The 23,522-nt window shown below is 57.1% G+C and overlaps 2 protein-coding genes across 2 annotated transcripts; both read right to left on the minus strand.

The window, feature by feature from the left end:
- Positions 1 to 1,941: 1,941 nt before the first annotated feature.
- On the minus strand, positions 1,942 to 7,745 carry TULP1 (TUB like protein 1). The gene is made up of 14 exons (XM_088534531.1): positions 7,699 to 7,745; positions 7,054 to 7,099; positions 5,751 to 5,862; positions 5,494 to 5,640; positions 5,168 to 5,314; positions 4,953 to 5,066; positions 4,747 to 4,878; positions 4,439 to 4,530; positions 4,164 to 4,334; positions 3,966 to 4,078; positions 3,525 to 3,633; positions 3,319 to 3,417; positions 3,046 to 3,217; positions 1,942 to 2,075 (listed from the first exon to the last, which is right to left on the minus strand). The coding sequence occupies exons 1-14, from the start codon at positions 7,743 to 7,745 to the stop codon at positions 1,942 to 1,944; spliced, it is 1,635 nt and encodes a 544-aa protein (XP_088390657.1).
- A 2,480-nt stretch (positions 7,746 to 10,225) lies between these two features.
- On the minus strand, positions 10,226 to 22,622 carry FKBP5 (FKBP prolyl isomerase 5). Its single transcript, XM_088534521.1, has 10 exons — positions 22,504 to 22,622; positions 21,544 to 21,688; positions 20,681 to 20,823; positions 19,667 to 19,781; positions 15,106 to 15,262; positions 14,909 to 14,999; positions 13,861 to 13,944; positions 13,058 to 13,243; positions 11,716 to 11,958; positions 10,226 to 10,599 (listed from the first exon to the last, which is right to left on the minus strand). Exons 1-10 carry the CDS (start codon positions 22,606 to 22,608, stop codon positions 10,495 to 10,497), a joined length of 1,374 nt encoding a protein of 457 aa, XP_088390647.1. The 5' UTR covers positions 22,609 to 22,622; the 3' UTR covers positions 10,226 to 10,494.
- Positions 22,623 to 23,522: the final 900 nt, after the last annotated feature.

The following is a 23,522-nucleotide window of genomic DNA, read 5'->3' on the forward strand; positions in this document are numbered from 1 at the left end:
TCTCCGTGCGCTTGGTGGGAACAGCAACTTCCTTTCCCGACTGACAATATAAAAGAGCTGCGAGTGGCAACGCCATAAATAATATTTGCTTTCGGCTGGCACATGTGAGCGCGGGCAGCAAACCAAGAACAGCTACGACGCTGTAAAACGCCGACACTTCTCCGCCGCGGCTTCGCTAATTAAAAGCCCATTCCTTTGGCTTCTCAAAAGCGGCTGGAAAACACGGGCTGGGCCGCTAGGGCTGCACCGAGATCCCGCAGCTCCAGACGGGACCTTCCTGATTATGGGAGCTGGGAGATGGAGCCCAAATCCCTTGTGAAGGCTGCCAAGCGCACACTGCGGGAGCCGGTGCTGCTGCAGGCTCCCTCTGGGATGCCTCAGGTGGCACTGGAAGTGGGATGGGTGATTTTTTCCCCAGCATCCATTGATTTTTTTTGCACTTTCGCAAAAATCTTGCAGGTTTGCATTTTGCATCCCGGGCAAATCCATGCCACGTCCTTGCAGTGCGCGAGCAACGCGGCTCCGCGCGCTTCGACGGGGCTCCAACCCATCCCCGCGCCGCCCGCCTGCACAGCTCCAACTCCAATTTCTTCACAACTGGAAAACTGTCCAAGCCTCCTGCTCTCCCCTCTGCCACCCCAGGGCCGATGTCATTCTCCAGCAGCGGGAAAACTGCTCCCGGAGGATGCTGGAGCCGCCGGGCTCTGCGCGAGCTGATAAGGCTCCCGCTGGGGTTGGAGCGTTGCTTGCAGCGAGCATTCCTCTCCCGCCCACGCACGCGGTCCCGCTGCGCTCATTGGCCTGCCCGCGCATCTGTCACACTTCCCGGCGCCCAAACTGGATGCACATTGCAACGGATTAGAGCCGAGGCCCCCAGGAGCTGCTCTCAGGGTCCCAATCCTTCCCGAGGCCACACTCGGTTTGGGGTGGGCTGGTGCGGCCGCTGTGGCGCGGGCCGCGCGCTCACGCACTATCCTTGCTCCTCCAGGCACTCGCTTGAGCCTGCGCTCGCTCGCGGACGCCCCTTTGGGGTTTTGGTTTTTTGGTTGCTCTTGCTGCAGCAAACGGGAATTGAGAACTTGGGGCGGGTTGCAGAAAGCAAGGGGTGAAACAGAGGGGATTCGGGTGGCTACAGGGACAGGAGCCCACGGTCCACTAGTGGGGACCACCACAGCGAGGCTCATAGAGATCTGCTTCCATCAGTGTCACCGGGTCTGGATCGATGCAGCTTTCGGAAAATGCTCAGCCAAGGTCCAAAGAGCCCCCAGGACTCGCCAGAGAAGATGTTGGCCAACGGTTGGCACCGGCTGCCCGGGTCCCTGTCACCTCTCCCGAGGCCGAGATGGGACTGCTGCCTGCCCAGAGGGCACCGTCACGTCCCACCAAATTCCCACCTGGAGGCTGCCAGCACCAACCGTGCTGCCCATTCCTGACCTTGGACAGAGTCTGGCATCATCGTCACGTGTTTTTGGGACAAAAAAGTGCAGCCTGAAGGAGGCTGCCCACCCTTTTCCTTCCTTAAGGCCCACGGTGTTCAGATCTGAACCCCCCAGAAAAAGCAGAAGACACAAATAAAATCAAGCAAGGGCAGGACGTTCTTCCAGGATTCGCTTCCAAGAAATGTCTCAAAGGGATGAAATCAGGATAACAGGCAGCTCATCTGCTAAATATACCCCGGGCCCGAGCGCGCCACGCGCCCGAGGCCGCCCGTCCTCCCCTGGCTCGTCCGGGCGGGAGGACGGGGCCGCGCGGCAGAGCCCTGGGGCCCTCCGCGGGGTGCCCGGGGAGCTCCGTGCCGCCGCCGGCGCCTTCTCCAGCAAAAGCGGCAAAAGGAGGGAACAGAAGTGGCGAGAGGCAGGCGGGGCCGCATCCCGGTGCGGTGGTGGCTCCGCATCCCGCTGTGCTCCCGCTCCCGGCGCGCTCCCGGCGCTGCGGCCTTGCCTACTCGCAGGCCAGCTTGCCGTCGAAGCTGGACAGGGCGATGGCGAAGGCCTGCACGGCGCACAGCGGGTAGTTGTAGTCCATGGTGAAGGCGTCGTCGGCCACGCGCCCGAACTGCATCACGATGTAGTCGGCTGCGGGGTAGGGACAGTGGCTGTGGCACCCGCGTTGCCCCTGGCCTCTGCCCACCCAGCGTTCAGTTTTGGGTGCAGTGCCACCCGCCCACCCACGACCGCGGCCACTGTCCCAAACCAGCCACTCCGCGGGCGCTGGGCTTTGCAGCCTGGCATTTTGCAGCCCAGTTTCCCCAAATGCCACCGTTCCCCATCGCAACCGCAGCAGGACGCTGCCCCCCAGCCATCCCATTCCCAAGGCATCAGGGATCCAGAGGGATCCGGAGCTGCACGGAAAGTGCTCGGAAGCACCCGTGGGAGCAGGGCTTCCTTTGTCACCGGCGCGAGGGTGACAGGAAATCGGTAAAAATAACCGGGGGCCCCGTCAGGTTTTTTCTGGCCTGTAACCCAACACCCCGGACGCCTTAGGGCTGCTGAGCGGAGGGGACAGGTGACGAGCGGCCGGGGACGGCAGCTGGTGCCGCGAGCCGAGCGCAGCCGTGGGGCTTTGCCCAGCGGCCGAGGGATGGGAGAGTCGGGGAGGGCCAATGCCCAGGGTCGCGGGCCGCAGCACCCAGGGGTGCTCTGCGCCCTGCAGGAGCTGCCCTTGCCCTAATCTGCCTGGCAACAGGTGACGTGCGTGTTCCCTCTGGTGTCACCGGAGCCGGCGGGCAGTCCACAAGGCTGCCAACCAAGGCCACGCTGCAACGGTGTAAACTGAGACCATGCTGCAATGCTGCAAGTCGAGGACGCGCTGCAATGCTGCAAGCCAAGGCCACGCTGCAAACCAAGACCATGCTGCAATGCTGCAAGGCAAGGCCGCGCTGCAACACTGCAAGCCGAGGCCACGCTGCAATGCTGCAGGTCGAGGCCATGGTGTCACACTGCAAACTGAGGCCGCGCTGCAACGCTGCAGGTGCAACCCAGGGCTGAGCAAATATTAAAAAAAAGGGGGAGGGCAAGCAAGAAGGCGCTGTTGACACAAACTTACGATCATCAGCGTGCACGATCTGGAAGTTTTTGACAGAGGCGTGGGTGACACGGCCATGAAAGTTGAGCACGTACGACTGGGTCTCGTCGTTCCACACAGGCGCTTTGTTGTGCAGCTCGATGATGTTGTCCATGTTGCGGTTCTGCCACCTCATGAGCAGCCCGTCGTTGTCCTGCCAAGGGCGAGAGCCCTGGGGGTGTGAAGAGCAGCACCGAGGAGGGGGGACCCGCCACCCCCGAGCGCCCGCACCCCATGTGGCACCCCTGGACATACGTTTCGGGGCCGGATGGGCACCCTCTCGTTGTCGGCGTTCATCCCGGGGATGATGACCGTCATCTTGCGGGGTCCCTTGAAGCCCAACACGTTGGTCTCCTGCATGGAGAGAGCCCATGGGTGAAAGCAGCTTGGTCCTCTGAGTGGTCCCACCATAATGACCTCCCCCGGCACCGGCATTTGGTGGAGGGGGACGCGGTGCTTACATAGACCACGGCGGAGAGCTCCTGCCGCACGTTGGACCAGTCGGCGTTGGCACGGTCAGGGTTGGCCCCGTTGTCGAACACGGTGAACTTGGTGCCCATGAGGTTGGACCTGCAGGGCGGGAGGACACAGAAGGGACCCCGGTGAGGGCGGCCGCCGCTGCCGTCCCCACTCCTGCGCTCAGGGACTTGCCAGCCGGGACTTGCTTGCTGGGACGCTCGGGGGCTCCTTCCAGCCCCGACCTGCCTCCCTCTCCCGGCAGGAACTGGGAGAGCCTGTTCTCCCCCACCAGGGACACACACACATGAACATCCCCCCGGGAACATCCCGCATGGCCGGGCTGAGCCCTGCGCAGCTCAACACACCGAGGGCAGGGAGGTTGTGGGGGAAATGGAGACGTGGGGCCCAGCAAGGGGAAGAATGGGGCGCCGGGGGGCTCCTGCCTCAGCTTCCCGATGAAGTTCTCGCCGCCGCGCGACAAGTCCGTGGGGTCGATGGAGATGAGGTAGTTGGAGGTCTTGCTCTTCTTGCGCTTCCGCCCGGCCAGCAGGAACACCTGGACGTCACCGTGGGCGTCACAGCCTGTGGTGGCTGTGCCAGGGGGGTCCCCGGGCCACCCCGGTCCCCCTGCGGCCGCCCACCTTCTTGTCGTTGTCCAGATGGAGGTAGTAGGTGGGGTAGAGCCCCCGGTCCATGCCCCTCTTGTCCCGCGTCACGCGGCACTTGACGCTCAGGCCCTGCGGCGCCGGGCGCAGCACGAACTCCTCCAGGTTGTCCACCTCCACGGGGGGCGACGGCGCCCGCTCCTCCTTCTGCCACCGCCCCGCGGTGGCCGAGGGGACGTCAGCAAAGGTGGCCCTGGCCCCCCCACACCGGGCAAGGCCTCCCCAGGCAACCCCCCTGCCAAACTCCTCACCTTCTTGGCCTTCCTGCCCTTGCCCTTCCTGTTGGAGTTCCTCAGCTCCGGGCTCTGCTCCGCACTCCCGGTGTCCGCGGATTTGTGGACGGCTGAGGGGGGAGACACAGGAACGGTGAGGGGTGTTGGGGAGTGAAGAGCCACCAGGCTCTTCAGCATGCCTCAGTGGTGTCATGGCCTCCAAGTGGGGGATGAGGTGCCCGCCCAGACCCCTCCACCCCAGGGACCTCCCAAAGCGGAGCCCATGGTGGTACCACTGGAGGCAGAGGGGGGTCCCTCTCCTCTGCCCAGATCCACCCGGCTCCCACCTTTCTTCTTGGTCTTCTTCTCCTTGGGGGGGTCCCCGCCCGTCTGGAAGAGGGATGCCGGGTTCTTCTTCTCTGACCGGATGGGCTTGGTGCTGGCGTCGGAGTCGTCCTCCTCATCGCTACTGGCAGCGGCTGTGGGACGTGGCGGGTGTCACAGGGCACCCGTTGACGGGGCGCACTGTCGGGGCCCCCCCTCGTTCCCCTACCTTTCTTCTTGCTCTTCTTCTCCTTCTTCTCGCCGTTGACTTGGAACATGGATGTCTGTTCCTTCTTGGTGCTTCGGGCAGACTTGGCTTTGCCTTCAGACTCGTTCTTGTCTCCTAGTGGGACCGGGCAGACCAGAGTGGGGGGGTCACATGGACCCCACAGGATGTTCTCACGTCACTGGACCCTGGCAGGTTTCACCCGCCACGGTGCTCACCCCTCAGCTTCGCCTTCTTCTCCTTGCCCTCGCCCGAGGGCGTCTCCTTGGGCACCTTCTTCTTGAGTTTCTTTGGTGGATCTTTATTCACCACCTCCTCTTCCTCCTCCTCCCCCTCCTCCTCATCCTCTGAGTCCTCAGCAGGCTCTGTCCAGTGAGGACAAAACAGCTAAAACACCGGCCAGGGCGATGGAGCAGCGGGTGCGCAAAGGCTACCGCCATCTCGTGGCTGTGGACGGGCTGGGGGACGTGACACACCGGGACGGGACACGCTGGGACACGGAACACCGAGCACGGGGACCCACCACCCGTGGGTGTCTCCTCACCTTGCTTCTTCTTCACAACCTTGGCAACATGGACAGGGGTGGAAGGAGGCTCCTTCTTCCTCCGGGGCTCTTTGGATTTAGCATGGGAGTCCTTGTCGCCCTCTTCCTCCCCTTTCTCCTCCTTCTTCTTCCTCAGCTTCTTGACACCTGTGTGCATCAGGAGAGCCCCGAGGTGGATGGCACTGGGATGGGACCCATGGCGAAAGCCGTCCCCTCCATCCCTGTGCCAGAGGGTGGTCTCCGGCCCTGCCGCTCACCCTGGGCTGGGACACAGGGCTCCTCTGTGGTGCCTGAGTCTGCCGCCTTCTTCACCTTCAACCTCCGGGGTTTGACCTCCAGCACAGGCTCCTGCCGCTTCTTCTTCAGCTTCTGCACTGGCCGCGGCTGCGGGAGACAGGGAACGGCCCATTCTCCTCCTCACTCTCCTAACGGCCGCCCCCACTATTAAATATGGGGGAGCCCTTTCCAAAACGTGTTGATTTGGGCTTTGCACGGAAGGAGGAACATCCCCGCTGTGGCATCCTGTGAGCACGGACACCGTCACCACCCTGGGAAAGGGCAATGGGACAGAGCGCTCCTCTCCCCAGCGCCCTTGGAGAGCGTTCGGGATGGGCTCCGCGTGCTCACTGGGGGCTTCAAACACGGGATCTTGGTGCATCCAGAAGACCCTTGGATGAATTAGGCAGCCTCCTTCCTGCTGCTGCTGTTTGGGCTGCACAAGACCCCAGCCCCTGGGATGGGGTGAGATGAGCTGGGCTGGAGTTTCCTCTGCTGGATGCTAGGGAAGGCGTCACCGCTGCTGGGCACAGTCCTCCCTCCCTGCCCGCAGAAGTGGCCATCGGGACGGGCATGTGGTCATCAACGGCCAGAGGCCCTCTGTGATTTACCCCCTTGGTGGGATGGGGAGGGACCCATCGGATGAGCTGGGACATGGATGACGGGGCAGGTCGAGCCAAGCTGGGCACCCGCTGCCTCTCGCCCCCATCGCCACCCACTCGGATGGGATGGCAGGAGGCAGTGCCGTGCCCGGGAATAGCCGGCAGGAACACGGTTACGTGGGGATTGAGGTCAGCGTGAAGCAAGGCCATGCGGAAGCTCAGGGATTAGATGCAGCCCCCCTAATCCTGCTGAGCCCCTGCTATAAATAACGCTGATTAATGCAACACGGAGCGTGCCGTCATGGCAATTAGCTGGACCATAAACATGTGGGCCCACGGTGTCAGCATGGAAAGGTGACATAAGTAATCCTGCCCGGATTAGGGGTGCGTCTTCCACCGCATTGAGAACGTTTCCACCTCTCTGCCAAGGGTTTGGCGGGAAAGAATCCCCCAAGGGCAGATCCCGTGGTGCAGGGGCCGTGTGTTGCAACCCAAGACATTTTGCAAGAGGATTGGGATGCTTCGCCCCATGCTTCTTGGGGCTGTTGCCTCCTTTTTGGCGTTTTGCAGGGGACACGGGCTCTCGGGATGCCCAGCCGAGCTGAAAAGCCACCGGCCACTAGGAAAGCGGGAGGACCACGTGTGCAGGGGGCACCCGCTGCCCCGCGGCCGATTTCCTCACCTGCTTGGGCTTGTGGGACTGGGGGCTGCCAGGCTCCTCGTCCATGCTGCGTGGGGGCAAGAAGCAGAGGGGTGAAGCCTTTCACCTCGTTTTGGGGACTTGGGGGGAGGATTAAGCACACCGGGATGCTGCAGCCCAGCACTACAGGGCCCTCTCCCCCCACCCATACGGCAAAGGGACAGCTCCAAAGGGAGTGGGACCCACAGGAAGCTGCCTGGAGGGCTTGGGGGCACAACCTGCCTTGGGGAGCTCTCGGAGCCCTGTGCAGGCAGCAAAGCCCCAGCCCTGCTCCCGCTCCCTTGCTGCATGGACAAACAGTCCAAGCCCCACTCCTTCCTCCAAAGTGTTTTGTTCTGTAAAACCTCGGTGCTGGGAGACAGTGGGCTGGTTTGGGGCAAAAGGAGAATTTCTGATACTGCCATGGAGCCAGTTTTCTCAAGGGGAAGGAAACTACAGCCTTTCACTCCCACCTGGAGTAGCTCCCCGGTGAGCTCCACCGAGCCCACTCCCTGCCCAGCTCGACTGCTGCTGAGCCCCGTCTCAAAGGTGGGTGCCGGAAGGGTTAATTTGGACAAGTCCCCCCTTGCAACGAGCCCGGGGTGCCCCATGGCAGCGCGGGGGCTCTCCCAAACGCGCTGCGCTCACCTCTCCGCGGCCCAGACCTCGCGCAGGATCTCGGTGTGCAGCGGCATCGCAGCCCCGCGGCCGCCCGCGTCCCCGCCGGCGCAGCCCGGCAGAGCCCACTCACTTTTTATTCGCCTCTCCCGGGTAAGAGGATTTCAGGAGCAGCCGGGGAGGCGCAGGACGTGCCAGCTGGCCCCGTAATCCGGGCCCAAAGGGCCTGTGGGCTCCCTGCTGGGAGCAGCCGCCTCTTGCCCTGAGCTCCTTCGGCACGGGACAGGGCTGGGATGAGCTGCTGGATGTTGGGCTCCTGTCCTTGGATGCTGGGGGTTGACTTCCTTAATAGTCCTTATTAATATATTATTAATATTTTTCTATATTTAATCTACTTAAATTAGTCCCCTTTGAAGGCCACTTGCTGCATCTCAAAGCCGCCACCAAGAGCAGGGCCTGAAAATACTTTCCGCTAGGGCAGATGGAGCAGGAAAACACCTCAAGCGCTGGCGTGGGGCAGCATCCGGGCCAGACCGACCCTGTCCCAGTGCGGCGGCGCACGGGGCGCTGCGGGCGCTTGTCCGGGGAAGGTCTCTGCAGCCTCCCCAGGCGCCGAATCACGGCGCCTTCACTTGGCCCCGCTGCTCCCGGCGGTGCTGCGGCTTCTCGGTTGGAAAAGGAACCAGGTTGGAGCAAGGAAGCGGGAGCAGGGAGGGGACGGGGACCCGCCTGGCCTTGGCTCTCGCCGCCGCTAGGGGGCACCGGAGTGTCGCCGTCCCGGCACGGAGCTCTCGGGGCCGCGGCGGGGACCGAACCCAGCGGCAGCTCGGGGGCCGCGGGCCGGCCGGGGCCATCACGTCTACCCTGGCTGGGGCCACCACGTCTACCCCGCCCAGGAGGCCATCACGTCTACCCCGGCTGGGGCCATCACGTCTACCCCTGTCCCCGGAGGCCACTACGTCTACCCCCATCGTTGGGGCCATCGGGGCCATCACGTCTAGCTCTTCCCCAAGGGATATTCCCCCTCCGAAGTCCACCTCTGAAAGGATGGTGATGCAGGCAGCAAAAAAGCCCAGGGTGCGGTGACACCCCATGTTTTAACACCCCATGCGGTAACACCCTGTGCTTTTACCCTTCCCCTTTCGCAACCATTGCTGTTTCACTCCTCTGCTCCCTGTGCAGTCCCCACGTTACCGCACGATGCTCCCCGGCCCACAGGGGAGCACGGCCGAGCTCTGCAACCTCCTCACAGCTCCCCGGGCTCCGGCTCGCGCCGGGCGCGTGTCCAGGCGGGATCTGGCATGATGCGGATAACAGGGAGAGCACATCCCATGTCCCACTGCAGCCTCTTGTGCTGCACAGAGAACAAAAGCAATAGAAGCACTTCCAGGTGTTTATTCTCAAGCTTTAAAAGGGGTAGTACAAAGAACAGACAACAAAAATAATTAAAAAAAAAAAAAAGGCTGTTCTTAAAAGGTAGTGACAGTGTCCCTCAAGGTTGGAAAAAGAGGTTTCAGCAGAACAGCGAGAGGGGAACGTGCCCTCCCCGCTCAGATCTGTCACCCCCTGCTACAGTTGGGCCTCACATCTCAGCGCACAACTGAAAAAACACCCATCCGCAGCACCGTTGCGGCAGGGATGGAGAGTTTCCTTTTTGAACCACAAAATTTGCACTTGTTCTTTTTTTTTTTTTGCCATTTATTTATTTTTTTTGTATGGACCCCTAATAAGCTACAAAACTCCAATTTAAAACGTTCGACCTAGTTGATAGTACGCAGGCTGCAAAGTAAGTGCCTGAAAGCAGCGATGTTGGAAAGCAGCATTTTGCAGTCCAACAAAATAAAATATGCAACGTGGCCAAACTTAAAATAAATCCCCCCCTCCCCAAACAACACTACTTTAAAGCCAAATTATAAATCCCTAAACAGAAGGGTTACAACGGAAGTGAGGAGAAAAGTATCCGTAGCAGCACTAAGTGGGAACCATTGTAACGATTTCCTAAAAGGAAGCAGGGAAATTGCCGAAAGGCAGCACGGTTTAATTCTCATCACTAGCTTCACATTGCGACACCTTCAAAAACATGCAAGGACCCACCAGGAGAGCAAACCCGAGCCTCCCCCCGCAAGCCACCGCCGCAGAAAACGCTCCGGGAGCCGCTGCTTGAGCCACGGTGAGATCCCAACATCGTTCGGTTCCCCGAGCAGCTGCCACGAACCCCTTATGGTCAGCACAGGAGGAAGAGAAGGAAGAAGGTAGAGGAGAAAGAGGCTTCTCCGCTCCTGGCATCGAGGCCGTGATGCTGCCGAGCTCCAAGGCCCGGGCGCCCCGCGCTTTGTTCAGTCGGACGCGGCGCGTTGGCACCATCGGATTTTTTCGGGTGCCGGTGCGGCGCTCCAAGAGCGCAAGCGAACGCGATACCGAGCTGTGCAACAGGACAACCCCGCGGCCCGACTCCTTCCGGAGCCGCCGGCACGCCGCGCGGGCGCCGCTCGAAGTCGGACGAGTTGGAATGAGCTGGCTAGGTAAAACCTCCCGAAAGCCAAGAGTTTAAAAGAAGAAGAAGAAAATAAAAATCCTTTTAAAAGCTATTTGTTCCACTCGGTGTGGTCCCACTCCGTCCCTCTGCTCGCGCTCTGCTGCTCGGCGCACTTGCAGCAGGAGAGCTGGGGTTGATATTTTTTCTCTTTGTGAGGCATTTTTGCTTCCACAATCACACAAACTGTAACAAGCTCAACAAGAAAACACTGGTGAGTCCTGAGTTCTGGCAGAAAACCTGTTTCGGTGCTAGCCGAGGGCAGGAGGGTCTCCCTTCCGCCGTCTCCTCCATCATACGTGGCCTTCAGCCTCTTTGCCTTCCGACTCTGGAGTTTTTAGCCCCTTTTCGGGGGCTTTTTCTGCTTCTTTTTCCATCCCGGTTTTGCTCGCTGCTTCCTGCAAAATAGGGATACACAAGAGGCGCTTTGGTGAGTGCAGTGGGACCCTGCAAAGCCGAGGATGCTGCCCAGCGTGTCCCCCTCGTTGCGCTTCGCGGGGCGGCACGCTCGGAGCGGAGGGTCGCGGATCCCGGAGATGAAACTCTGCTTCCCTTGGCAAAGGGGCCCTGGGGGCAAGGGAGCAATTTGGGAAGGTATCGGATTCATTGGGTATAATGGGACCTGCCCCAAGGGACACGGGATGTCATCACAGAGCGATCTTACCACATGGGCATGGAGGAAATAAAGGAAATGGGGCAGAGTCACGGCTTGGAGCAGGCGGAAACAGGAAAATCTTATGCCTGCTGCAGGGATAACTATTACTCTTAAAACCTGCTTCTTGGAAGGTTACCCAGTATCACAAACTGCTATAGCACCAGTCTCGGGGCAGCTCGCCCAAGTGGCCCCACTTTCTGCCTCTGTTCAGCAAGTCCAGCTGCTCTAGGAACCTTCCCTGTCATTCCTTCCAGAGGCTCCTTCGCGGGCACTTGTTCAGAAGAGACTGCGCTAGAAGCGACCCGTGGAGCCCGGCTGCAGAGCCGTGTCCTCTCTTGTTACAGAACACCCTGCATCGGGTTTTGTTGGGAGGAATTTTGGACGGGAGCCTGTCATAAGCAAGCGAGCTCTCTCGTACGAGAGGAGCAGCATATTCCATTACAAAATTCAGGAAATCCATACTATCATGTCTCAGAATACCCGTGGCCCTGCCAGAGCCGGGGTGACATTTCATTTTACCCCGAGTGCTGGCGACCAGGGAGGCCACCAACAGCCCCTAGAGCTTAGAAAAGCAAAATTCAATACAAATGCCAAACCTGTGATCGGCTGTCAGGAGCACACACTGTCAATGCTCCTATTGATAATGACAGCCCGACAACAGCCTCTGCATTGGAGAGGCCAGAAAACAGGCAGTGGCTTTTCCCAGTGGGCTCTATCCGCAGCCTGTGCCCACCGGGGGATTCGGTGCTTCCAGACCCACCGATCCCTCTGTGCATCCCCATCCCAACCCATAACCTCTTCTCATGATGGGCAACCCCCAACACAGAGCTAGACGGTCACCCAGAATGGGCTTTGGCACCTGCGCTGCATCTCTCTCCGCAAACTTCTTGAACATGTTGGCGTATATCCTCCTGTCCCGCTCGTTGTGCTCCTTCGTCTTCTTCTGGCACACGGAGATCTGGGACTTGGCAGCCTTGTTCTGTGGATTCACTTCCAGCACTTTTTGGAAGTCGCCTTTGGCCAGTTCAAATTCATTCATTAACAGTCGGGCTTCTCCCCTCCTGTACAGACCCTTTTCGTTGTCCTGATCCAGCCCTAGTGCCTGGAAACACACGGCCCCACGTTAGCAGGACACAGCGGTGCAGACATCACGACAGCCTCACGACAGTGAAAGCCTGACCCAGTGTCACTCCCTGATGACACAGAGTATTTGCTGCTCAGCAGTACTCATACTACTGCCTCATACTAATGCCATTTTATACCGCCTGTAACTAAGCACAGAGTAAAGCAAAGGTACTTCCCTCTTGCTGAAAATGCAAAAAGGAAGATGCTACCAAGAAGTGGTCCATGATGTGCAGTCCAGTAGTTATGCAGTAGCTTGTTGTGCAAGCCGGGATCCCGCTGGTTTATCAGTGCTCTGCTAATGTCACCTGGGCCTCTTTCAAAGAGCTCGTTAGGTTTGAGGCCTCATTAAGCATAAGGAAATCAGGACAAGAAAGAAGGTGTCAAGTCTCCAGAGTGCTCACAATTTGCCCTGCAAAAATTTACTCATCTCCATTATCAGTTGGCAGGTCATTAATATATTTTAGTTAGATATTTCTAACTGCATAAACCCCCCGCAAAAGCGAGGGAACAAGTGGGAGACAAACCCATACGAGCAAGAATTCCTGGGTAAATGCTAAACCTGAGCCCAGAGGAGCAGAGAGCTCAGAGTGAGGACAGCTGATGAACTGCTGTGGATTAAATGTGTTTTTGTCTCCTCAGTTTAGCAATCACATTGCTTTCCTTTAGGAAGAATTTCATGTAGCTGACAGTCCTACAAGCATCTCACTGACAACTTACCTTTTAAGACAGCTAGCTTTACTATTTTCCCTGTATGACGTAGTCTTAAATCTAAGCCTTTGTACAAGAAATAACACTTTCCTGACACAGAGGAGCACAAAGATCCAGCCTGCAGACAGCTGAATTTTGAATTCCAAAGATACCTTTTGCTTCTGCATTCTCAAAACATGCAGCATTTGTGAACACCCCAAAAACAGGAGGTACAGAAGGGACACCCTCAATGCACCAGAGTTTGCAAATGGCTTCTGGTGCAGAGAAATTCAATATGGGAGAGGAAAAAAGAGCAAAAAAAGCCCCAAACTCTCAATAGAAGTAGGCAGAAAAAGCACCCTGCAGCCCATGGGCTCGCATGCCTTTACCTTATCGCAGCACTCGACGGCTTTGGTGTACTCGCGCAGCTTCAGGTAGCACATGGCCAGGTTGAGGAAGGCAGCCAGCAAGAAGGAATCTGAAGCTTTTGACTCCTTCTCGGATAAGCCATACTCCATCTCTAACCACGACACAATCTTTCCGTACTGGATCACTGCCTGCAAGTACTTGCCTTCCTGGGATGGAGCAAAGAAGACTGGGCTTGAGGAACCTGAGCAGACAAACCGAAGCAGATCTGCTTCCAAAGCGTTCTGGAAAGTTATGGAGTTTAACATATGGTGTGTTAAGTAAATAAAGGAAAGAGGATGGTGCAGTGCCAAGGTACTGACAAACACACTGGAGTTTCCCTGGAGCTGCAGGTGTTGGGCCCCACTGGAGAGCCGAGCCAGGCTACAGAGGGGCACCTGGAGATGCTCTCAGGCCAAATGTCTGCTGGTACTGGTGACAGGGGACATTGGTGGCAGGGGACACTGCTGGGGATGATGCTGAAATGACAGCAAAGTTTCCCCTTTCCAATCCCAAACAAAGCTGCAAGGGTGTAACAGGAGGACAAGTGCAGCCCCATGCCACTCTGGGAAGGACACATCTCTCCTGAAGCGCCTTTGGAGAGGGAAAAGCAGGAGAAGGGAAGGATTCGCCCTGCCCAGCACCGTTTGGGAGGGGTGAATTCCCCGCCGTTTACGCCTGCTCAGGAATGCTAAGTCGCCTCTCTGACGGTCAACGGGAACTTGTTTCAAAACCCAAGCAGCACAAGTCCCCTCGTGCCAATTCAGCTTTGGCCAAGTTTACAAACCTTGAAGTACATCGTCCCCTTCTCCTTGACAATGGCAGCCTGCTCCAGCTTTTCTTTGGTGTCCATCTCCCACGACTCTTTGGCCTGCAAATAAACACCCGGCGCGATCAGGCAGCAGAAAACACAACCGGCCAAAGCTTGCGGAGCTGGGAGCGTCCTCGGGGCTCACATTTTTACAGACCCTGGCTTTGTAAACACGCTGGCTCCAAAACCCTGCGCTTCCGTCCACTGACTCACTGGAGCACTGATGAAATTTGCTCTCTGCTATGACTTGGAGTGGGCTGTGGCCCTGGGGGTTAGCGGGAGGACAGCGTATTGCCACCAAGAAATCCTGTATCCGTCCATCGGATACATGCACCCTTCGGAATTTTCACTGGGAGCAAAAATAAAGGGAGGAACAGAGCACTAGTCACCTGGAGCTTGGAGCAGAAAAGGGTGGGAAGGTGCTGCAAGAGGTAAATCAGTGCCAGGTACAGGACTTTACACTGAGCTCTGCGTTAAAAGTAATGGGGTTTGTCCAGTGCAAGCTCCCAGGATGGAAAAGTAAACCCCAGTGGGTAAGAAAAGGGTGAGCAGAGACAACTTCCCGGCAAAGGCCGGGGTCTGCGACACTCTCGCATCCCTGTTCTCACTAGGACTAAGGAGCAAATCCAGCCTGGAGAAACGTCCAAGGTGGACCCAGACGGGCCAGGCGGCACCTGTGTGGCCGCAGACGGACGCTCGGTCCCGTCCCGGCTCCCGCAGAGCGCTCGGCTCGCGGCCCTGCCCTCCTCCAGCCGCCTGGCGGGACACGAACTTCTCTGTGCAGCTCAGGGAAGGAGGAAAAAAAAAAAAAAGTACAAAAGGAACAAATAAGAGAACCAGCCTTGGAGTCCGGCCAGAAAAATAAAACAAACCAACACACGAGAACAAATTAAGAACACAGAGATCTCTGTTGACGCAGCTACTTCAGCAGGGGCCGCGGAGCGGCTGCACCAGGGACAAAGGGTGAAGGTTTTGTGGGGAAGCGCCGTGCCGGGAGGCTCTGCGAGGCTGCCTCTGCGCTCACCTTCTCGAAGCTCTTCAGCGTCACCTCGTACACCAGCTCCGCGTTCGCCTGGATGCCGTACTTGGGCTTCCCGGCCTCGCCGAACCCGTAGCTGCAAGGACAGGGAAGCAGAAGTGCGGAGGCCTTCGACGTCGGGCACTGGGAACCGAGCGCTTCCGAGCCGCGGCGCCGCGTCCCCGGAGGGGAACGTCCCTTACCGTGGCGCCAGGTAGAGGATGCAGTGCTCGCCCCGCTGCATCTTCTCCAGAGCTTTGTCTATTCCGATGGGGATATCGTGGTCCTCCCCTTCGCCCACCACAAACTTCACGTCTTTGCAGTCGAACCTGGTGCCGCCGCAGAATCCCTCCAGGTGAACTGCGGAGCAGAGCGAGATGCCAGCGCAGCACGTACAAACAAACCCACCCAAACCTTCAGAAACCTTCAAACCCCCCCAGCCTCCAGACAGGGCTGCCCACAACCCACGCCAAGCAAAAGGACCCGCACCGGGCACCGTTCACCCGCAGCTAAGAGTTTCACCCCTGGCATGACAAAATAGCTCTGGAATAAGCATTTTATAAGGCATTTTTTGCCTTAGTGGGCTGTCGTGAGGAAAACGGGAGTGCGTTTGGGATCTGCACAGCTGCAGTTAACGGTGCCAAGGAAATTCCGCTCGACGCCGGCATCTGCTCCGAGCTGCCCGACTCGGAGCGCCGCGGAGGCCGGGCCACCATCCGCCGTGACGCTGGCCAGCACAACGAGCCCCCGGTGACCAGCGAGGGACGGCAGGGCTGGGAAAGACGCGTGACTGAAAAGCAGCGGAGCCGGCCGCGCTCGAGCGAGGACCAGACAACAGATAAACATCGTGACTAATATGTTCCCCTCGGACGAAACCGTTCGAGTCAGCCTTACTGGAACTGGATATTGCTCCTGGCAAGCTGCCACACGCCCAGCACTTTATCACGGCGATTACGAGCCTCCCATACAGCGCTATACACTCACCTTATACCTCAAATAACCAGGCTGTGTTCTGCCGCCTCTAAGAACCAGCAGTACAAGATAAACATTTTTGTAATCTTCAGCTAATGGCCACGCTGTTCTCATCAGAGGAGCTGGCACGAACACAGCCCGAGCGGACACCAGGTACCCGAGACATTTGCCACCTGGTACTTCTGGCTACATTTCCAAAGCGAGATTGTTCTTTCTTTTTTCAGTCCTGCAGATGGTTACGTGCTTTAGGGACGGCTGATGTTCTTTGCACTTTGTTTCCAAAGCACAAGGCATAGACGTGTGTGTGGGCAAATATATGCAAAAAAAAACAATTCTGTAAGAAATCTCAGTGTTCTGTTAAAAATTTAAAAAGGAAAAACTCATAGGAGGGATTAATGTTGTCAAAACTATGCTTAAAGACTCAGCAGGCACTTGCTGGGCTGGGGTTGCCAGCCCTTGGAGTGAGGAAGACATATGTTTCCTAAGAGCCTGGAAGGAAATGAGCTGCTTCGCCTTAGCGCAGAGCAGAGCTGAAATCCGAAGATATTCCCCGTGCACAGGCAGGTGCAGCAGGGAGAGCAGGACAAGGCAGCAGAGACACTCAGCAAGAAGAGACCCTCACTCCAAGCGGCCAGTTTGCTTTGCAGCCCGAGGTCCGGGGTGCTGGGTGCTCTCCCTGCCTTCAAAAAGAGCGCTGCAAACCACTGGGAAAAGAATCAAAAATGAATTTCTCCTTCAAAACCTCTGGCAGAGGAGCCCGGAGCACAGGGTGCTGTTGCAGGAACTAAAATCCAGTCCTGCCCGTCGCAGCGCTGGGCGCTGCCGCCTCGTCTCGGAGTCCCTGCGTTGGCGAGAGGTGTAACCCGAGTTCCTACAGGGCACAAAACATCTTGTCCTTGTCCTGGACATCACGGGAGGCGGCAGGAGAGGAGCACAAGGACCAGCAACAGGCTCTGCGGCAAAGCCCTGCGGTGGCCACGCAGGGGTGGCAAAGGGACACGCAGGGGCTCCCGGGCTGCACCGAGGGACACGAGCTCCCCATCCCCTTCCCTTAGGGCAGCGGAGGGGCTTCATCCTGCTTCACACCGCCTAAAAAACACCCCGGCCACACGGAAATCTCCGCTCCGGTTTCCAGGAGCATTGCAGCGCTATCTGAAGCAGGTCACTTGGCTGCGGTTGCTCTTGGATTAGAGAGAGAAAAGCCCCCGCCGGGCTGCCGCACATCCCTTCGGTTGCAGCACTGACTTATTGTTCTCTGGGTGCCTGCAGCGATTTTGTTTTTGAAGAGCTCAGAACACAGTGTACTGAGTGCGGCTGGCACATGAACTTGATGTGCTGACAGCAATTTGTACTCAGATTAAAACGGGGAGGAGGGAAAGGGGGGGAAGGTTGTAACAAAAGCTGGAATGTCAGATCTCTACTGCAGCCTGCGTTTTAGGAACCGGAACTATGAATTACGGTGTGTAAAACTCAAACCTATAAAAAACACCAGCCCAGGGATGCTCACTCTTGGAAGCAAAGCAGTTTCTTCCAAGCTAATTATAGCAGCAATTCCAGGCACCTTCGTGCTGCTCCCAGAGTTAACACAGGGTTTCAGGAGAAGGGAATCGGATGAGAGCACCATACAGAGCAAAGCTCTGCAAGGTTTGCAGTGTTACCCACTGTTGCATTTGCAAATCTATCCTATCTTACCCAAAAATGCTCCCCTGGAAGGCTGCCAGCTTGCCTGGTGCTATTCCTTCCCCTCCTTGCACACTGGAACGTATTTAAGGGTATCCAGGCCCCCCACGTATAGGCAGATCCAAATGACTTAAAGGCCACCTTAGTAAATCGCTATGAATCAAGCTGCTGGCACGGCCCAAGTGTTGCCACTGGGATTAGCACAGAGTTCCTGATCTCTGCCCTGCACAGGCAGGGTGTGTTATGCAAGATTGCCTCAGAGGGCATTAATCTCTATTATTTTGACTGTGCGTGTGCTCCCACTTTGAGCATTTGCTCAAAACTAAACAATCATTTGAAATAGGTTAAGGAAAAAAAAAAAAAAAAAAAAAGAGCAGGCTTTAGGGCTACGAGGATTCTCTCCCTGAACAGTTATTCCAGACCAGCAATTTGGCTCTTTAGGTTCTGTCAGAGAAACGATTACTCATTTTCCCTCCTCCTGACTCAGTGCTGCTCTGAGTAATTAGACCAGTGTCATGTTCAAGAACGAGTCAAGGAGAAAACGTGCAGGAGACGCCGCCGCTCTGGGCACCCACCTACCTACCAGAGTCAAGCCTAAACGCCTGTTTAAGTAGAATAATTTAAAAAAAAAATCAGGACTGAGAAGGAATGCAGGAATTATGATTGCAGTTATATTTAGTCTGCCTTTTTTTTTTAATTTAACCTTTGATACAGTGAAGTAAGCTTGAAACTCTATTCCCAGCTGGTTACAATGTATATAATTATGCTCTTAAACATGTGACAGTAGAAGGTCCAATCTGACTCTGAAAGAATTACTCTTTTTTCCTTAAAAAAGTAGTAAAAAAAAGAACTAAAAGCAAGAACTAGTTGTATAAGGCAGGAAGTTTTATGTGCTGCAACAGTTCAGATCCAATTGCTCGTTTGCCGAAGGAAGTTAATCAGATTCCTGATGCACAGAAGCTCCGAAACGGAGAGAGGAAACTAAATGCCTCACATATCGAGCGAGCGCCAGCTCTATGGCTGAGTTGTTCTTGGGAAGAAAAAAAAATAAAATGAAAAGGAATCTGGCTTTCTCCCTAGCCTAACTCCCACCCTATGTGCAATGTTTGCTCTAGAAACGTGACCAGAATTACTCCATCGCGGTTATGGAGAGGGTGTTCACAGCGCTCTCAATGAGAGCCCAGCTCATTATCTTTGGGCCAATTTCTGATGTCAGTTAAGACCTCACCGACTTCAGCAAATCCTTTGTATTAATTTACTCCCTCCCGTCAGCGGCGAGGAGAAGTTAGCAGCAACCCTCTGGCCACACGGAAGGGAAAAGAAAGGGCTCCATTCTGCAGCAGAGGCAATGGAAACCACCAAAATGACGATAAACATCAGAACAAGGAGTCCAAAGAAAGTGCCTATTGCCTCCTTCAGACAAGGAGACGTGCCCAAAACACTCAGCAGGTAACGTAAGCAAGTGAAGGCTGCCCTGCTACCAGGGCTAAGAGGTGAAACTTCAACCAGCTGCACGCCAGACAACCCAGGGCCTGGGTTTTCGGGGCAGCCAACATGCTGGACACGAGGACAAGTGCATCCTCGAGGCCGCTTGGACAGTGGAACAAGAGTGGGAAGGTGCAAAGTGGACAGGGGTGACAGCAGAGGAGCAACAGCCCCGATGCCCTGCGGGAGCTGCCTCCCCAGCAGCTCCGGGGTTTGCAGAAAGGTGCTGGTTGTCAAACCTGGAGCGGGTCTGGACTCGGGGCCAGCGTGACTAGGAAAACAGAGCACAGGTGATATCCAAGTGGTCACTCCATCATCAGCTGCCTGTGTGGGAAGCCTTCCAGCAAACCCCCAGAGCCAGCGGGCCGTGCCAAGGGAGAGTTGTGTGTGAACGCACCGAACGCCGCCACGCAGAGCGGTTAACCGCTGCCCTCCCGGCACGCTCTGCTGGGGCGTTGCGAGAAAAATGGGGAAAATAAAGGAAAAAACAAACAGCAGCAACAAAACAGGCTGCTCCTATTTAGGCTTCCCTCTCCGAATGCAAAGAGGGTCACCATTCCCATCCCACACCGGCACTTCGCTGCTCTGGTGCCTATAGAGATACGCTGCAGAGAGACTGATACTCACTTTCCACCGTAGCGCCTTCATTTGGGTTGGAATAACCTTCTCCCTTCCTCTTGATTCTCCGAATTATCCCTCCGTCCTCAAATAAGTCTTCACCTTTGAAATCAAGCAACTCAACCTGAAAGTTAGAGAGAAAAAAAAAAACACAACACTAGGCAGAGCTCTGGATGGAGGGGGAGGAGAGAAGAAAAACAGCAAAAAACCCACAAAGCAACAGTTCATCCTAGGGCTGCAGAGCCAAGCAAACTAATTCTCCATTCAGCTGACAAGCAAAAGTTGCCCATAAAAGCCAGCTCCAAGCCACAGTATAATAGACCCAATTTATTAGAAATTGGGCCACATCCAGTACCTGCAATGTAACACAAAGTAAAACTAAGTTGGTGAATGCTGCGAGGGTGCAGTGCAAACAGCACCAGAAGGTGCAGTGAAAACGGCTCCAAAGGCAGCCCAAAAACAGGGAGTTTCCACTTAATTTGCTGATGATACCAGCCCAGCTCAGATCCGCGGTGCAAAAAGCAACTGAACCGTCGCGAGGACTTGGAGGGACTGAGCTTTGATTTGACGGACCTGTTTCTTCTGCCGAGGCTTTGCGAGGCCCTGCCAAGCACACATGTACACAGAGCCCGCTGACCCGCTGCTCGGCCATGCCAGGAACTCGCTCGCATGCCACCCGGGGGCATTAATCGATTTTTTAGCACGTGAAGGCATTTCCGAGCTGTTCTGCTCCGCTCCGCGTGTGTTTTTAACCCAGGAATCTTATTTGTCCTCCCCGTTTTGTGCCAGCGCTTTCCCCGTGCTTCCCAGCCAGGCCTCTCTGCTGGGCCGCGCGGCGGAGCTGCTCTTTGGTCGCGGCCTCGCCAGTTCAGACACACAATTTCTGAGAAAACACTGGCACCGGTTCCTGGAGCGGAGGGACACATTTCAGGAATCCAAGCTGTTTTTTTTTTGAGCTGGCTGGCAAAGCCGAAGGGAAAGCGCTCGCTCACCCAGGCAGCCCGGCTTCCACGCTGTACTTGCCTCGAAAAAGAGGGTTGCGTTGGAGGGGATTTTGGGGGCACTGCCAGCAGAGCCGTAGGCATATTCTGGTTTGCACAGCAAGTAGCAGATCTCTCCCTTCTTCATGGTAGCCACCCCGATGTCCCATGCCTTGATTACCTGGCCTAGGAGAAAGGCAGAGGTCAGGCAGGAGAGAACGATTTGCAGCGGCTGAAAAAAGAGCTGGGGCGTCGCAACGAAGGTGCCGGCAAGAAACGCACTGAGGATGCAGAAGCTGGAAAACGCAGGGCTGAGGCGGCCCCTCTGCGCTGCAGTGCTCGCTGTCCCCAGACATGTCAGTGCCACAACGGGATGGCAACTGCGATCCCGCTCCTTGCAGCCCCGCGATCCCGCTCCTTCCAGCCCCTAGTCCTGCTCCTTCCAGCCCCGCGACCTCGCTCCTTCCAGCCCCTGGTCCTGCTCCTTGCAGTCCCACGATCCCGCTCCTTCCAGCCCACGATCCCACTCCTTCCAGCCCCTAGTCCTGCTCCTTCCAGCCCCGCGATCCCGCTCCTTCCAGCCCCTAGTCCTGCTCCTTCCAGCCCCGCGACCCCGCTTCTTCCAGCCCCACGATCCCACTCCTTGCAGCCCCGTAATCCCACTCCTTCCAGCCCCTAGTCCTGCTCCTTCCAGCCCCGTGATCCCGCTCCTTCCAGTCCCTGGTCCTGCTCCTTGCAGTCCACGATCCCGCTCCTTCCAGCCCACGATCCCACTCCTTCCAGCCCACGATCCCACTCCTTCCAGCCCCTAGTCCTGCTCCTTCCAGCCCACGATCCCACTCCTTCCAGTCCCTAGTCCCGCTCCTTGCAGCCTGTGGTCCTGCTCCTTGCGGCCCCGCTCCTTACCTTTGCCCAGGCTGAAGATAAACGGCTCGTTCCGGTCGCGGCTCGAGTCGAATTTCTTGCCATTGGCCAGTTTTCCTTTGTAGTGCACGTACACCTTGTCTCCGATCATGGGACACTCATCCTCATGGCCAGGCCTTTTAATAATCTAGGGAAGAGAGCGAGAAGCAGCTACCGCTGCTGTCCCACACCCGAGCCAGTCTCCCGATGCCGCCCTATCCCATGGGAAAGCTGGAGAGAGAGAAGGAGCCGTTTCACCAGCCCCAGGCGCAGCCTCGAGCCGCGACGCGCGGCGGCCGGGCAGAGCTCGGCCCAGGACCGGCGCTTGACGCTCGGCAGAGGTGTCTGAGCAAACAGCACGGCCAGAAACCCAAAGCGAAGGCAAATCTACTTATTTTCTGTCCGTACGAACTCTCCTCGCAGGGGTGTGTCATTTCACTACTTGCTTCTTGTCAACACTTTTTTTTTTTTTTGGTAATGCTACAGCCTGGAACAAGCAGTTCTCAGGCTCAGGATGGAGGCAGGGGAGGATGCTATTATTAGAGGAAAGGTCCTATTGAACTGGAGAAGAGCAAGCGCTGGGTAGGAGAACGATCCAGAAATGGCCGTGAATATGAAAAGGGGGGTATAGAGCAGAGGAGATGACCTAAGTAATGTGCTCTTTCTAATGTCTGTGAGTCACACACAGAAATGCTTTGTGGATTTACAGCTAATAATCTGATTAGAAACACAGCAGCAGGGAAATTCACTGAGCTGACTGAAGCAGTGCTGCAGTTTGTGGCTCAAATGCCACTCCAGCCTCGGTTACTCTGAGTGACACCGGACACGCTCATCTCCCCGTGCTTCCAAAGGGATCAAACTGGGAGTCCTGGAAGCACCAGCCCATCGGAGGGCTGGGAGGTGGGAGAGTCCACCCTGTTCCCTGCTCCGTGGCTGGCCCGGGGGCGCCGCCGCCGGCCTCACCTTGAGGACCCCTCGGTCTCGGGCGGGCGTGATGTCCTCACCGCGCTCCGCCAGCGCCGCCGCCTGCACCTCCCCTTCGCTTCTGGTGGCCTCGTCGGTGGTCATGGCCTCCCCTCCTGCGCCGCGTTCCTGGGGAGACACCGCGCTGAGCCACGCCGGCACGGCCGGCACCCCCGCGGAGCGGGAAAAGGGGGAAGCGGGAAGCGAGAGGCCCCCTCCGCGCCTTGGAGAGCCCACCTGGAGCACAAAGCCCCTTTCCCAAGCTCCCGAGTGCGGAACCACGGGGCGCCCCGGGCTCACGGCGGCCGCCCCGGCACCGCGGAGCCCTGCGGCCTCCTCACCGCTTCTCCCGGGGGCTTTTCAGCCTCCCGGCCTGGCAAACACAACTCGGAGGCTCATTTTGAAACCACTGCTGATCTCTGAGCTCTCCCAGCCTTGGGTTGACACCGTGACCCAACAGCAGGATTTGCCCTGGCGCGAGTTTTGCAGAAAAACACACCGGTGCGAAAGGGAACCCGCTCGGGCACGGTAGCAAATGGAGGCAAAAAACAGGGCAAAAAACAAGGCAAAACGCGAGCGCTGCTCTCAGAGCGAGAGACACGGAACCGCTGGGATCTTCTCCGACGATGCTCCCTTGACACGGGGGTACAAAAGCCGGGGGAGGACGACAGCAACGGGAGAGGCTTGGGCACACGACGGGTGCTCCAAGCCCCCGAGGGTGCTGGGCACCGTAAAGAAGCGAAGCCAGGAGCAGAGCACTCGTGGAGCAGCCCAGGGCTTCCTGCCACCTTCTCTCCTGGCACTCGCAGAGGGACAGCCCCTTCGCTGTGTTTCCTAGAAATGTTTGCACCAGGCTAGCATTGTGTTTTGAATTATTTTACACAAACAGTCTATGAGGATGATTTTCCACAAAGGATTACTTACTGTTTCGTCAGGGACTATATTATTCTTAAATCAACACTTCAACCCCAGGCATGACTCGTTTTCTCTTGCCCACCAAGAACATCCAAAAAAAGAGA

The sequence above is a fragment of the Tinamus guttatus genome, unplaced genomic scaffold (genome assembly GCF_059628265.1).
Source record: "Tinamus guttatus ecotype Peru unplaced genomic scaffold, ASM5962826v1 Tinamus_guttatus_pri_ptg000563l, whole genome shotgun sequence".
Lineage (NCBI taxonomy): Eukaryota > Metazoa > Chordata > Aves > Tinamiformes > Tinamidae > Tinamus > Tinamus guttatus.

Bases quoted from the DNA above. Each gene is read 5' to 3' on its own strand.
- FKBP5 (XM_088534521.1), bottom strand. From the start codon at position 22,608: ATGACCACCGACGAGGCCACCAGAAGCGAAGGGGAGGTGCAGGCGGCG. The intron at 13,945-14,908 runs GTGAGCGCAGAG...GTTTATTTGCAG, and splicing joins CGCTGAAGAGCTTCGAGAAG to GCCAAAGAGTCGTGGGAGAT. The intron at 13,244-13,860 runs GTTTGTAAACTT...GCTCCATCCCAG, and splicing joins AGGGGACGATGTACTTCAAG to GAAGGCAAGTACTTGCAGGC.
- TULP1 (XM_088534531.1), bottom strand. From the start codon at position 7,745: ATGCCGCTGCACACCGAGATCCTGCGCGAGGTCTGGGCCGCGGAGAG. The intron at 5,863-7,053 runs GTGAGGAAATCG...CGGCCAGTGCAG, and splicing joins AGTCCCACAAGCCCAAGCAG to AAGCTGAAGAAGAAGCGGCA. The intron at 4,531-4,746 runs GTGGGAGCCGGG...CTCCCCCCTCAG, and splicing joins GAAGAAGACCAAGAAGAAAG to CCGTCCACAAATCCGCGGAC.